The following is a 15,221-nucleotide window of genomic DNA, read 5'->3' as shown; positions in this document are numbered from 1 at the left end:
TATATATCATGTCACAACTTAATTTCAAGCATTTAATCATTTCTCTTGGGGAAGCTACCTTGTCATATCAGAAACTGGCAGCAGCAAGCAGAACCTGGCAACAGAGAATCACAATCGTCCATATCTAGGCAGAAATAGAGGCTTTCATTGACACCAGCAAGGGATAAATGATCTCACCCTACTTGCCACAGTTTTTTTCCTTTTAAAAATTGGAATGAGAACTCAGGATCAAGTACATTCTTTCCCCTCTCATCCACTTTCAGTCACTGCTTGTGCTGCTACATGTATTCAGATGGAAGACAAGAATGATTCAGCAGCTCCCATGTTCATCTCGAAGGTAACCTCAGGATTTGCCTCCATTGCTGGAATTGAGTTCACTGTCCTTATTGGTTCTTATTCTAAGATGAATTTGAATGCATATTGTCCTTCAATCAGAAGCAAGGAGTGCTTATAAAAGTGAAAAAATTGGGAGCTCTTACCAGTCAGGTTCTGGCCATATTCCAGGACACAGTGGGTCCTGGAAATGACTAAAGCCCAACTATACATTGGATAGACAAGGCAGACTGCTCCTGACATGTACAGGAGTCAGAACCTGTGGAAATCAACTTAGGTCAGGATTGTCTTATTCCCTGCATTATAACTCCCAGTCACCTGCTCTGTCCTCTGTGCAGGAAGTAGCATCCTGCTTCTGAAGCAATTGTTTCTTTTTTTAAGATTGATATTGCTGTGTCAGAATTGAAATGCTGTGTTATCTGTTAGGAATATACTCCATTTCAGACGTTTGTATTGAGAGATACTAATGGAGTCAGAATCCTTTCTTCTTTATGGGAAGTTACTATGGGAACTTTTACGGCATTGTCTTTGTGCACAAGCAAACCTTAGTGTCTATGAATATATCAGGCAGTGACATTTGCTGTTGAGACCCTACCTGTCACCCAAGGCATTCATTCACAATAAAATGTATTGCAGGAAATTAAGATGTTATCATCCCGTTGTCATTTATCATCACAGATTCAACTTTCCAATCTTGATTTGCATCCCCCTTGTATTTTAATATATACAAGCTGTAGTTCTTTTGTTCTTCTTCCCTAGTCAGCCCATTTCTCTTTATGTAATCATGCCAGGCCTGAGATTTCTTGAAAATCAGTTATTTACTGCTGCTGAGAGGATGGTATTACATCTTTACCTTCTAAGTAATTTGCACAACAGATGTCTTTGTTCTTAGTTATGATTTGTTTGTTTGTTTGTTTGTTGTGTAACTTTGTAGATCTTGTCTCTGTATCCTCAGCCTGTGAATTCCTATGTCTCCTACACATTGGACCCAAGATAACACTGTGTCTACAGATAAATCTGTCCTCTCTGAATCTATTAGATTTTTTTGTGCCTTGTCTTCAACATAGACTATTGATGCTTTCTGGGTGGGAGAGATAAAGCCAAGTAACATCAAACATAGTACACCCAAGTTTGCCAGGCACATAGAGAGACCCTGCATGTGTATTCTTGCTTTATTTCCCAAATAGTGCATGATGTAACACCTCTGATTAGATACATTTGATGCCCACATCCACTGGGTACATATATGGGAGCCCATAGAATTTTCCTAGTGACATCTGAGCTTGCTTTACTAGCAATGTTGCTTGAGAATTGATTATACCATGGGTTTGGTTACTAAGTGTTTGAAGGGTGTACACATGGTTTTAACAATTGGAGATGATGATAAAATTATCATGTTTGCTGAGGTTTTTTATAGTGATGTTCGCTGCAGTTTGCAAAGTAACGGACCCAGGTGGTATTAGTAGAAATAATTGCTCTATTAGTACATTAGTCAGCAGTCCATAGAAGCTTAAGTGTGCCAAGCAGTGTTAAAAGGACCTTGTTTTTAAAAAGATGTTGTTTGAGAGAGAATGTAACTCTTCAGCATTTAGATATTTTGATGTGCAGAACATTCCTCAGTGTACCTCTTATTCTATGAATAAGGGATTACAAAAGAAGTGTGGAGATACTGGCTTGATCTTAATGTTTTTATCCAGGAGTCTGAAAAACAAGTTTGAAAGTGGTGCATGAAAAAGGATTGCTTCAGAGATAGGAAATTTGTGTTGGTTACACAATCACAACCTGTGTATGTACTCTGAGGAATATACCTCAAGTTACTTTACTCTGTTTAAACTCTACACGACGATGTAGATGGATATATCAGCAAGCTAACTGCTCTAAATTATGAAGAACTTGCAAATATTGTTGGAATCTACAAATGAAAATATGAGATTTTGCATTACCATCCAATTTTGGGACATAATGCATAGGTAGTGTGTTGTGGTAATATTGTGTTCCCCAAAATATTTGCACCCTAATAAACTTATCTGGGGTCAGAGTACAGAACAGCCACTAGACATTGAGGCCAGAAAATGGTGGCACAGACGCCTTTAATCCTAGCATTCTAGAGGCACTGATCTGTCTGGATCGCTTTATTTTCATGGCCACACTGGAAACAGCCAGGCCTGGTAACAAGGGACTTTAGTCCCAGGAAGTGATGACAGGGATCAAAAAGTTAGATAAGGCTTGAAGACCAGAAACTAGAGTTGTTTAAGCTTTTAGGCTTCTAGAAGCACTTTAGCTGAGATTCATTCTGGATCAGGACTCAATGGCTTCCATTCTGAGGAAACAGGATTATATAAGTAATTGGCAATGTGAGGTTGCTGTGGCTTGTTCTGCTTCTCTGATCTTCCAGCATTCACCCCAATTCCTGGCTTAAGGTTTGTTTTTATTAATAAGAACTTTTAAGATTTGTGTTACAGTTGGTAGTTATATTAAAATTCCTGAAATTTAATAGACAGTTTTCTTATCATATTTGGTAAAATCCATAAATGTTGTACAAACAGTAGTCGGATTTTTCATTAAAAAAAAAAAATGGCAAGCTGATATTGGGGTAAATTCTGATATATGGGAGAAACAAAGGAAAAAGACATTGCCATGTCTCACTCTGCCAACTCCATGAGATCTCTGAATAAATGTCTCTGATTCCTTAACGAAAAGCTATCCATTTTAAAACCCTCTAGTTCTTGTGTCCTTGGGCCTTATATACCTTAGTCTGTCCAGTCATCACTTCTTTCCTAGTGCTGGGATTAATGGTATATGTGCTTCCCAAAACCTGGGATTAAAAGGTGTGATATCTCATGTGCAGGTGTTAAAGTCAAATGACAACTGAGTACTAGGATTAAAAGTGTATTCCAATAATGCCTGGCTTTGTTTCTTCCTTAGACTGAGTCAATCCCAAGTAGTTCAGGTTAGCTTTGAATGCGCTGAGATACAAACTGATCTCTGCTTCCCCAGTGATAGGATTTCAGATACGTACCACCACTTCCTGTCCTCTATATTTAATCTATTGGCTGTTCTGTGTTCTGATCTTCAGGCACATTATTTAGGGTACACAAAATATCACCACACATACCTGGAAGAAACTCTATGTCAATCTGACATTGGTGTGCACCTCTGCATGCCACTAAAATGTGCTGGCTATTTAAGCATACCTCTACTCTTGCAATGCCATCAGATACATGTTGATGCATAATTCTTTCACTATGAAAACCAGGGAACATTATAATATAAAATGTATAATTTTGTGAAAAAATGGTGAAGTGAAAAATGTATGAGTGTCTTATATTATTTAGTAAGCTAACAAAAATGGAAAGATAGATATTCTCTTCTATTCTAGCCCTGAGATGCTGTCCATGGGCTAGTAGTAGGTCTCATACCCATGCATACTCAGGTGCTTTACATGAACACAGATAACAAATAATTGAGCTACTACATGATTAAAGGATGGACTAGTGATTACAGACTAAATCTGTGAAGGGAATGTAGTGAATTTGTTCAAATTTTCAATAATCACACATTAATCCTGAAAAAGAAATTTTATGAGTATGAATTGGTACTGTGGAACCAAAATTAATACCAAATCCATGCAGAAATGTGCAGAACCACACAAAAAATTAAACAGACAAATGTTCAATACCTGAATGTATATATGTATCATGAATATATCTTTCTAATAGGAATAGATCAGACTATTGCTTAATCAACATGACACTGTAAGATACAATATGTAACTTAGGAATGTTCAGAGCAGGGCATCAAAGTCACATCTCTATTTACAATAGAAGCATCCCATTTCAAGCACAATGTACACATACACACACACGCACACACACACACTGACACAAACACACACACACACACACACACACACACACACATACACATATATCTCAGGTCACTACTGAATTTCCATTATTTAATCATTTCTCTTGGGAAAGCTATCATGATATATCAGAAACTGTCAGCAGCACGCAGAACCTGGCAGCAGAGATTCACAATTGTCCATCTCTAGGCAGAAACGGAGGGTTTTGTGTAGATAGGCAGGATTTAGAAACAAGCAGAGGGATAAATGTTCATGCCCTACTTGCCAGAGGTTTTTTCCCTTTTAATAATTTTAATGAGAACTCAGGATCAATTATGTTCTTTCCCACTCATCCACTTTCAGTTTCGCTGCTTCTGCTGCTACATGTATTCAGAGGGAGACAAGAATGAGTCAGCAGCTCCTGTGTTCATCTCCAAGGTAACCTCAGAATTTGCCTCCATTGCTGGAATTGAGACCACTGTCCTTATTGGTTCTTATTCTACGATGAATTTGAATACACACTGTCCTTCAATCAGAAGCAAGGAGTGCTTATAAAAGCGACATCATTGCGAGCACTTACCAGTCAGGCTCTGGCCATATTCCAGGACACAGTGGATCCTGGGTATGGCTAAAGCCCGACTATACATTGGATAGACAAAGCAGACTGCTTCTGACATGTACATGAGTTAGAGCCTGTGGAAATCCCAGAAAAGCAGGGGTTGCTTGATTACCAGCCTTATAAGTCCTAGTCACCTGCTCTGTCTCCTGTGCATGAAGTAGCATCCTGCTTCTGAAGCAACTGCTTTTATGTTAAGTTTTGATATTGCTGTGTCAGTCTTGAAATGCTGTATCATCTGTTAGGAAGGTTGTCCATTGCAGATGTTAGTATATGACAGATACTGGCAGAGTCAGGTTCTTTCTTCCACCTGGGAAGGTACTGTGGGAACTATTATTGCATAGTGAGTGTTCACTACCAACCCCTAGAGCTTAGGTATATTTTACTCAGTGACATTTGTTGAAGAAATCTTACCTATCACAAATGGCATGCTTTCACAATTAAATGTAGTACAAGAAATTAAGTTTTGATAACCCTATTGAAATTTATCATCACAGATTAAACTCTCCCAGTTCGATTCAAAGTCCCCTTGTATTTTGACATAGTCAAGCCCTAGCCCTTTTGTTCCTTATTCTTACTCAGCCCATTCCTCTTTATTTCATGAGGCCAGACATGAAATTTTTTGCAAATCAATTATTTACTGGTTCTGAGTGGATGATATTATATATTTACCTTATAAATAATTCATACTCCAGATTTCCTGTTTCTTGGTTATAATTTGTTTGTTTGTTCATTTCCTTTTATGTGTGGTTTGTTGGATAAGTTTGCATATCTTGTTTCAGTACCCCCCGCCAATGAACTTCTCTGTCTTCTAATACATTGGAGACTAGCTAACACTGTTCCTACGGATTCATCTACCACCTCTAAATCTGTTAGATTTTTTTCTGCCTTCTTTACAACGTAGAATGTTGATGTTTTCTGGGTTGGATAGATGAAGTCAAGTAACATCCCTAATAGTACACCCAAACCTACCAGGCATATGGAAAGACCCCAAATGTATATCCTTGCTATATTTCCCATCTAGTCCATGATGAAAGACCCTGGTTAGAGACATTTGATGCCTAGATCCAACAGTAACATACATGGGAACCCAAAGACTTTTGATGTGAGATCTGAGCTTGCTTTACCAGCAAGGCTGCATAAGACGTGATTAGACTATGGGGATGATTAATAAGTGTTTTGAAGCACCTACAATTCTTTATGACAATTGGAGATGGTGGTAAATTTATCAATTTTAATGACAGTTTTTATAGTGCTGTTACCTGCAGTTTGAAATTAACAGAGCCAGGAGGGTATGAGTAACATAATTGATATATTAATGGCTTAGTAAGTAATGAATAGAAGCTTCATCAGGCCAAGAAATGTTAAAATGACATTATTTTTTAAAAAGGAGAAGAGTGTACATAACTTTTCAGTATTTCAATATTTTGAAGTGTAGGATATTTTCTCAGTGTAGCTATTGTTCAATGTATGAGGAATTACAAAAGAAGTGTGGAGATACCGGGTTGATCCTATAATTTGATCTAGGAAGCAGACAACCAGGTTTGAAAGTGGTAGAAAAAAAAGGATAGCGTCAGAGAGGAAATTTATGAAGTTATTACTTGCATAATCATAAAACGTGTGTGTTTTCTGAGGAATATGCATCAAATTAGTTTATGCTTTCCTGAACATAGTCTACAGCATAATGTAGATGGATATATCAGCAAACTAACTGTTCAGAATTATGAAGAACTTGGAAATATTATTAGAATATACAAATTAAAATATGGCATTTTGTATTACCATCCAATTCTAGGACAAAGGCATAGTGAGTGGATAGTGAGAGTAAATACCTGAGTTTTACTGGAGAGTTTGCTTAACATATTCTGGGAATTTCATAACTGTGGACAAATAGTATATGGACTTTTTAATTAAAGATAATACCTCAGAAGCTGATTTTGGGTAAAATTCTGATACATGAGATAAACAAAAGAAGAAGACACTGCCATGTCTCACTCTGCCAACTCCATAAATCCTCCGAATGAATGTCTCTGAGTCATTAGCCAAAAGCTATCTAGGTGAAAAGCCTCTAGTTACTGTTTCCTCAGGCCTTATATGCCTTATTGTGCCCAGCCATCACTTCTTTCCTAGTGCTGGGATTAATGGCATATGTGCTTCCCAAATCCTGGGATTAAAAGTGTAAGATCTCAAGTGCAGATATTAAAGGCAAATGATCACCAAGTACTAGAATTAAAGGTGTATTCCAGTAATGCGTGGCTTCTTTGTTTCTCCCTTAGACTGAGTCAATCCTATTTAATCCTGGGTAGCTTTGAAGGCTCAGAGATACACACAGATCTCTGCTTCCCAAGTGATAGGATTTCATGTGTTTACCACCACTTCCTGGCCTCTATGTTGAATCTAGTGGCTTGTTCTGTGTTCTGATCATCAGGCACATTCTTTAGGGTACACAATATATCACCACACATACTGGAGAGAGACAATGTCTATCTGAATTTGATGTGCATCTCTGAATGACACTAAAATGTGATGGCCATTTAAGCATACCTGTACTCTTGAAACTGTATCAGCTGCATATTCATGCATAATTCTTTCACTATATAACCCAGGGAACATTCTAGTGTATCTTGTGGTTTAATGGTGAATTGAAAAATGTATGAGTGGCTTATATTTTTTAGTAAGCTGATGAAATTGGAAAGATAGATTTTTTTTCCACTATTTTAGCCCTGGTATTCTGCCCATGGGCTAGTAGTTGTTCTCATACCCATGCATACTCAGATGCTTTACAAGAACAGAGATATCCAAAAATACAGCAAGTACATGATCAAAGAATGGAGTAGTGATTGCAGACTAGATGGAATCTAGTGAAGGGTATGCAATGGATTTGTTCAAAATTTCAATAATTACACGTTAATACTGAAGAGGAAATTTTAAGAGTATGAAGTGGTACTGTGAAACCAAAATTAATTCCAAATGCTTGCAGACATGTGTAGAACCATACTAAAAATCAAACAGACAAATGTCAAATTGCCTAAGGTATATATGTATCATGAATATACTTTTTAAAAGGACTACATCAGATTATTCCTTAATCAACATGACACTGTAAGATACGATATGCAATTTAGGGATGTTCAGAGCAGGTCTTCAAAGCCACATCTCTTTTTACAATACAAACATCCAATTTCAGGCACTATGTACACACACACACACACACACACACACACACATACATGCACATACGTGAACACACACACACATACATATTGCTCTTGTCGCAACTGAATTTCAAGCTTTTAATCATTTCTGTTGGGGAAGATAACATGTCATATTAGAAACTGTCAGCAGCAAGAAGCAACTGGCAGCAGAGAATCACAATCGTCCATCTCTAGGCATAATCGGAGGCTTTCATGTAGATAGGCAGGATGTAGACACCAGCAGAGGGATAAAATATCACCCCCGACTTGCCACTGGTTGTATTTTTCTTTTTGATAATTGGAGTAAGGAATCAGGATTAATTACATTCTTTCCCTCTCATCTACTTTCAGTTTCGCTGCTTCTGCTGCTACATGTATTCAGAGGGAGACAAGAATGAGTCAGCAGCTCCTATGTTCATCTCCAAGGTAACCTCAGGATTTGCCTCCATTACTGAAAATGAGATCACTGTCCTTATTGGTTCTTATTCTATGATGAATTTGAATGCACACTGTCCTTCAATCAGAAGCAAGGAGTGCTTATAAAAGCGACATCATTGCGAGCTCTTACCAGTCAGGCTCTGGCCATATTCCAGGACACAGTGGCTCCTGGGTATGACTAAAGCCCGACTATACACTGGATGGACAAGGCAGACTGCCTCTGACATGTACAGGAGTCAGAGGCTGTGGAAATCAGCAAAGGCAGAGATTGTTTGATTCCCAGGATTATAACTCCTAGTCACCTGCTCTGTCTCCTTTGCAGGAAGTAGCATCCTGCTTCTGAAGCAACTGCTTCTATGTTGAGATTTGATATTGCTGTGTAGGACTCGAAATGCTTCATCATCTCTTAGCAAGGTAGTCCATTGCATACCTTTGTATATGGCAGGTACTAGTAGAGTCAGGCTCATTCCTATACTCTGGGAGGACACAGTGGGCACTGCTCTGGCATTGTCAGCATTCACAAGCAATCCTTAGAGTCTATGAATATATCACACAGTGACATTTGCTAATGAGACACTACCTGTCACAAAATGCACACTTTTACAATAAAATGTTGTGCTGGAAATTAAGATGGTGTCATCATGTTGTTATTTATACTCATAGATTTATATTTCCAAGCTTGATTTGCATTATCCTTGTATTTTGGTATATACAAGCTGTATTTCTTTTGTTCCTCTTTCCTAGTCAGCCCATTCCTCTTTATGTCATCAAGCCAGGCCTGAACTTTCTTGGAATGCAATTATTTACTTGTGCTGAGTGGATGGTTTTACATATTACCCTTCTAAGTTATTCGCACAACAGATTTCTTTGTTCTTTGTTTTGATTTGTTTGTTGTTTTTTGTGTATCTGTGCAGATCTTGTCTCTATAACCTCAGTCTCTGAATTCCTATCTTATAATACATTCATCTACCACTGCTGAATCTGTTAGATTTTTTTCTGCCTTCTCTTTGGCATAGACTATTGATGCTTTCTGGGTAGGAGAGAGTGTAGCTAGAGTTTTCCTGCCTTGCCCAAAGTCAGGACAAATCTTTGTCACCCACCAGTCCCATAGCCGCTCAGACCCAACCAAGTAAACACAGAGACTTATATTGGTTACAATTTGTATGGCCGTGGCAGGCTTCTTGCTAACTGTTCCTACAGCTTAAATTAATCCATTTCCATAAATCTATACCTTGCCACGTGGCTCGTGGATTATTGGCATCTTCACATGCTGCTTGTCCTGGCAGCAGCTTGCAGTGACTCCTGCCTTCCTGTTCTTTCTTTTCTCCTCTCTGTTAGTCCCACGTATACTTCCTTCCTAGCCACTGGCCAATCAGTGTATTATTTATTGACCAATCAGAGCAACACATTTGCCATTCAGAACATCCCACAGCACTTTGCTCCCCCTTTTTTTCAAATAGGAAGGTTTTAACCTTAACAAAGTAAAATTACATATAATTTGGTACTTTTGGTCGTAGCTTATCTTGCTATTTCCTGCTGGAGGGGGGTGCTGTGTCTTATGGGGACACAAATACAATTTTAGGATTATGGAATATTCCATGTGGCTGTATTTTCTTAGCCAGTTGCCTTCAAACCTTTCTGGATGTTGAATTCTCTGGACCCTGGTGTCATCGGAGAACTTTTAGGGAGTGTTGGCTGGTCAAACCTGATGTATCTTAATTTGGAACAAATCGATAGCCTCTGGCTTTCTGTGGAAACAAAAGCAGAGTCTCCTTTCCAAAGCAACACATCCTTACATCCAAATTTTGAAGTCAAGGTATCTTTAAAATATACATTTTGGTATAACTCAACAGCTTATACAATCAAATGTTTTTCTTCAGTTACAAATATCAAAGACAACATAATCCAGAATGTCCGTGTGATAGCCATTTTTATGTGGCTTATTACCTTTATTGTTTTTTTAAAGATTTATTTTTAAAAACTATTTGTTTATATAACTGTATATATTCCATTTTCTCTCTCTCTTTCAAGCCTATGAACCTTATTACATACATTGTAAACTATCCCATCGGAATCAGTCTTATTGTGAACCTGTTGTTTTAAACTGCAGTATTTTAAGACTGAAATGGTGCTGTGACTGCTGGTTCTGCCCACTTCAGCTTCCCAATATGGCGGTGGTATGTTTTCCTCCAGCTCTGGGAGCCCTCAACTCTCAGAAATAGTGGGTCTATGTTTCTATCAAAGCAGTGTATAGCCAAGAAACCTCTTTTTGTTTTGTACTAGCAAAGGCTAAATCCACAATGCGGCTTATGTGCCACTTTCAGAAGCCTCATTCCCACCATACTGCAGATTGAGTGCCCATGCTAGGAACACTTAAGTAGTGCAAAGCGGCAAGCTGCATCTCATTTGAGAGAGACAATTAGGAAGCTGGTTTTAGCTCCATTTTAGAATCTTTTCTCAGGTTTTAGGTGGAAACTCTTGCCAACTCCTTGGGCACCATTTGTAGCTGGAGAGTTTTTCTGGCTGGGTCCCGCCAAGTTCCACCAAGTACCGCCAGTTCCCAAGTCCACTTATAAAATAAACACACAGAGGCTTACATTATTCAAACTGCTTGGCCATTAGCTCAGGCCTATCATTGTCTAGCTCTTACTCTTATATTTAGGCCATTTCTATTAATGTATACTTTGCCATGTAGCTCCTGGCTTACTGGTGTCTTCACATGCTGCTTGTCCTGGCAGTGGCTGGCAGTGACTCCTTCTGCCTTCCTGTTCTTTCTTTTTCCTCTTTGTTAGTCCCACCTATACTTCCTGCCTAGCCACTGGCCAATCAGTGTTTGATATATTGACCAATCAGAACAACACATTTGCAATACAGAACATCCCACAGCAAGAGATGAAGTCAAGTAACATCACACACAGATCAGTCAAGTCTGACTGCTATATATAAAGACCTCACCTGCACATTCTTGCTTTTTTTCCCAATTAGCGCATGATGGAACACCTCTGATTAGTGACATTTGATGCCAACATTGAAAGGGTACATATATGGGAGCCCACAGAGTTTTGCTAGTGAGATCTGAGCTTGCTTTACCAGCAAGGCTGCATTAATGTTGATTAGACTATGGGCCTGATTACTACGTGTTTTGAAGCATCTACACTTGTTTTTAACAATTGGAGATGGTGTTAAATTTATCAATTTTACTGACATTTTTATAGTTCTGTTAGCTGCAGTTTTCTAATTAACAGAACCAGGGGGGTATGAGTAGAAATAATAGCTGCATTAATAAAGAGTCAATAGAACCTTCATCATGCCAAGAAGTGTTATAATAACATGATTTTTAAAAAGAAGAAGAGAGAACATAACTTTTCAGAATTCTGATATTTTGAAATGCAGGACATTCCTTAGTGTAGCTCTTGATCCATGTGTGAGGAATTACAAAAGAAGTGTGGAAATATGTTATCTAGGAAGCAAACCATCCAAGTTTGAATGTGGTTGAAAAAAAAGATAGAGTCAGTGATAGGAAATTCATGGAGTTATTGGTTGTATAATCACAACATGTGTGTGTTTTCTGAGGAATATCCATCAAGGAACTTTATGTTTTCCTGAACATCGTCTACACCCCAATGTAGATGGATATATCAGCAAGGAACTATTCAAAATTATAAAGAACTTGGAAGAATTATTAGAATATACATATATGAATATGACATTTTGCATCACTATCCGATTCATGGAAATAAGACATAGGTAGTAGATAGTTAATGTAAAATACCTGTGTTTTAATGGACAGTTTGCTTACAATATTCGGCATGTCCCATAACTGTTGTACAAATACTAGTTGGACTTTTAAATAAAAAACAAAACAAACAAACAAAAAAACAAACAGAAGCTCATATTGGGGTCAATTATGACAGATGGGAGAAACAAAGGAACAATCCATTGCCATGTCTCATTTTTCCAACTCCATTAATCCTCTGAATGAATGTCTCTGAGTCTTTGGATGAAAGCTATACAGGCAAACGAGCCTCTAGTTCCTCTATCTTTAGGTCTTATATACCTTTGTCTGAAGGGGCATCACTTCTTTCCTACTGCTGGGAATAATGGCATATGTGCTTCAAATTACTGAGATTAAATGTGTGAGATCTCAAGTGCAGGTGTTAAAGGCAAATGACTACCAAGCATTCGAATTAAAGGTGTATTCCAATAATGCCTGTCTTTGTTTCTCTCCTAGACTGAGTCAATCCCATGTAGTAGATGGAAGCTTTGAAATCTGTCAGATATAAACAGATCAATGCATCCCCAGTGATATGATTTCAAGTGTGTGGCACCACTTCCTGTCCTCTATGTTTAATCTATTGGTGTGTTCTCTGCTGTGATATTCACACACATTATTTAGGGTACACATATCACCACTTATACTGGGTGGAAACACTATGTCTATCTCTCATTCGTGTTCACCTTTGCATGCTACTAAAATGTGCTGGCTATTTAAGCATACCTCTACTCTTGCAATTGCATCAGCTGCATATGCATGCATAATTATTTCACTGTGAAAACTGAGGAACATTCTAATGTATCCTGTGGAAGAATGGTGAAGTGAAAAATGTATGAATGGCTTCTATTATTTATTAAGCTGACAAATGTGGAAAGAGATTTTCTCAAGTATTCTGACCCTGAGATGCTGTCCATGAGCTAAGTTCATACCCATACATACTCAGGTGCTTTTCATGAACACAGATAACAAAAAATAGTGTAAGTACATGATCAAAGGTTGGAGTAGTGATTGCAGACAAATGTAGTGAAGGGAATGTAGTGAATTTGTTCAAAATACGAATAATCATACATTAGTACTGAACAGGAAATTTTATGAGTATGAATTGGCACTGTGGAACAAAAATTAATGTCAAATACATGCAGACATGTGTGGAACCACACAAAAAATCAAACAGACAAATATTCAATTGCTGAAGGTATATATGTATCATGAATATATCTTTCTAAAAGGAATAGATCAGATTATTGCTTAATGAACATGACACTGTAAGATATGATATGCAACTTAGGAATGTTCAGACCAGGTCCACAAATCACATCTCTATTTACAATACAAACATCCCCATTTCAGGAACTATGTATACACACACACACACACACACACACACACACACACACACACATCTCAGGTCACAAATGAATTTCAATTATTTAATCATTTCTGTTGGGGAAGCTATCATGGTATATCAGAAACTGTCAGCAACAAGCAGAAACTGGCAGCAGAGATTCACAATCGTCCATCTCTAGGCAGAAACGGAGGTTTTCATGTAGATAGGAAGGATGTAGACACAAGCTGATCGATAAATGATTACGCCCTACTTGCCACAGGTTTTTTTTTTTTTCTTTTTGGTAATTGAAGTTGGAACCCAGGATCAATTACGTTATTTCCCTCTCATCCACTTTCAGTTTCACTGCTTCTGCTGCTACATGTATTCAGGTGGGAGACAAGAATGAGGCTGCACCTCCTGTGTTCATCTCCAAGGTAACCTCAGGATTTGCCTCCATTACTGAAAATGAGATCACTGTCCTTATTGGTTCTTATTCTATGATGAATTTGAATGCACACTGTCCTTCAATCAGAAGCAAGGAGTGCTTATAAAAGAGAGAGCATAGCGAGCTCTTACCAGTCAGGCTTTGGCCATATTCCAGGACACAGTGGGTCCTGGGTGTGGCTAAAGCCCGACTATACACTGGATAGAAAAGGCAGACTGCTCCTGACATGTACAGGAGTCAGAGCCTGTGGAAATCCCAGCAAAGGCAGGGATTGTTTGATTCCCAAAATTATAACTCCTAGTCACCTGCTCAGTCTCCTATGCAGGAAGTAGCATCCTTCTTCTGAAGCAACTGCATCTCTGTTAAGATTTGATATTGCTGTGTCAGACTTAAAATGCCATATCATATGTTAGGAATGTAATCTATTTCAGACCTTATATATGACAGATGCTTTTGGTGTCAGGCTCCTTTCTTCACCCTGTGAGGATACTGTGGGAAGTGATATGGCATTGTCAGTGTTCACAATCAACCCTTAGTGTCTATGAATATATCAGGTAGTTACATTTGCTGATGAGGCCCTGCCTGTCACCCAAGGCATGCATTCACAATAAAATGTAGTGCAGCAAATTAAGATTTTATCATCGGTTGTCATTTATCATCACAGATTCAGCTTTCCAAGCTTGATTTCATTTCCTTTTTATTTTTACCAATACAAGCTATATAGTTCTTTTGTACTTCCTTCCTAGTCAGCCCTTTCCTCTTTATGTCATTAGGCCAGGCCTAAGATTTGTTGGAAATCAGTTATTTACTGGTGCTAAAGGGCTGGAATTACATATTTACCTTGAAAGTAATTCACACACCAGATTTCCTTGTTCTTCCTTATGCTTTTTTTTTGATGTTTTATTTGTAATTGTGTAGATCTTGTCTCTCTAATCTCAGTCTCTGATTTCCTATGTCTGATAATACATTGGAATCTAAGTAACACTGTTCCTATGAATTTATCTACTACCTCTAAATCTGTTATATCTTTTTCTGCCTTCTTTTCTACATAGACTTTTGATGCTTTTGGGGTGGGAGAGATGAAGTCATGTACCATCACACACAGTACAGCCAAGCCTGCTAAGCTTTTAGAAAGACCCTACCTGTACATTCTTGCTTTATTTCCCAAATAGTGCATGACAGAACACCTCTGATTAGTGACATTTGATGCCCGGTTCCAATGGGTACATATAAGGGAGCCCACAGTGTT

At 38.2% G+C, this 15,221-nt stretch overlaps 1 protein-coding gene across 26 annotated transcripts in view; it reads left to right on the top strand.

Annotated features, from left to right (window-relative positions):
* Positions 1 to 15,221, top strand: part of LOC114684184 — a 344,217-nt gene that overhangs the window by 202,846 nt on the left and 126,150 nt on the right. For 20 of the 26 annotated variants that reach the window (XR_005089835.1, XM_037198375.1, XM_037198382.1 and 17 more), the window contains 2 exons: positions 4,541 to 4,615; positions 8,339 to 8,413. Coding sequence is in view for 22 of the 26 variants with exons in the window: in XM_037198375.1 (XP_037054270.1) it covers positions 4,541 to 4,615; positions 8,339 to 8,413 (150 nt within the window). In the remaining 4 variants the exon portion in view is untranslated. Of the gene's footprint in view, positions 1 to 282; positions 338 to 4,540; positions 4,616 to 8,338; positions 8,414 to 13,885; positions 13,962 to 15,221 lie in introns of all 26 variants that reach the window. The other 6 variants (XR_005089824.1, XR_005089825.1, XM_037198368.1 and 3 more) reach the window with 3 other exon arrangements.

The sequence above is a fragment of the Peromyscus leucopus genome, chromosome 1 (assembly GCF_004664715.2).
Source record: "Peromyscus leucopus breed LL Stock chromosome 1, UCI_PerLeu_2.1, whole genome shotgun sequence".
Lineage (NCBI taxonomy): Eukaryota > Metazoa > Chordata > Mammalia > Rodentia > Cricetidae > Peromyscus > Peromyscus leucopus.
The sequence above is the reverse complement of the archived record's forward strand: the minus strand, read 5'-3'. Positions and strand labels throughout refer to the sequence as shown.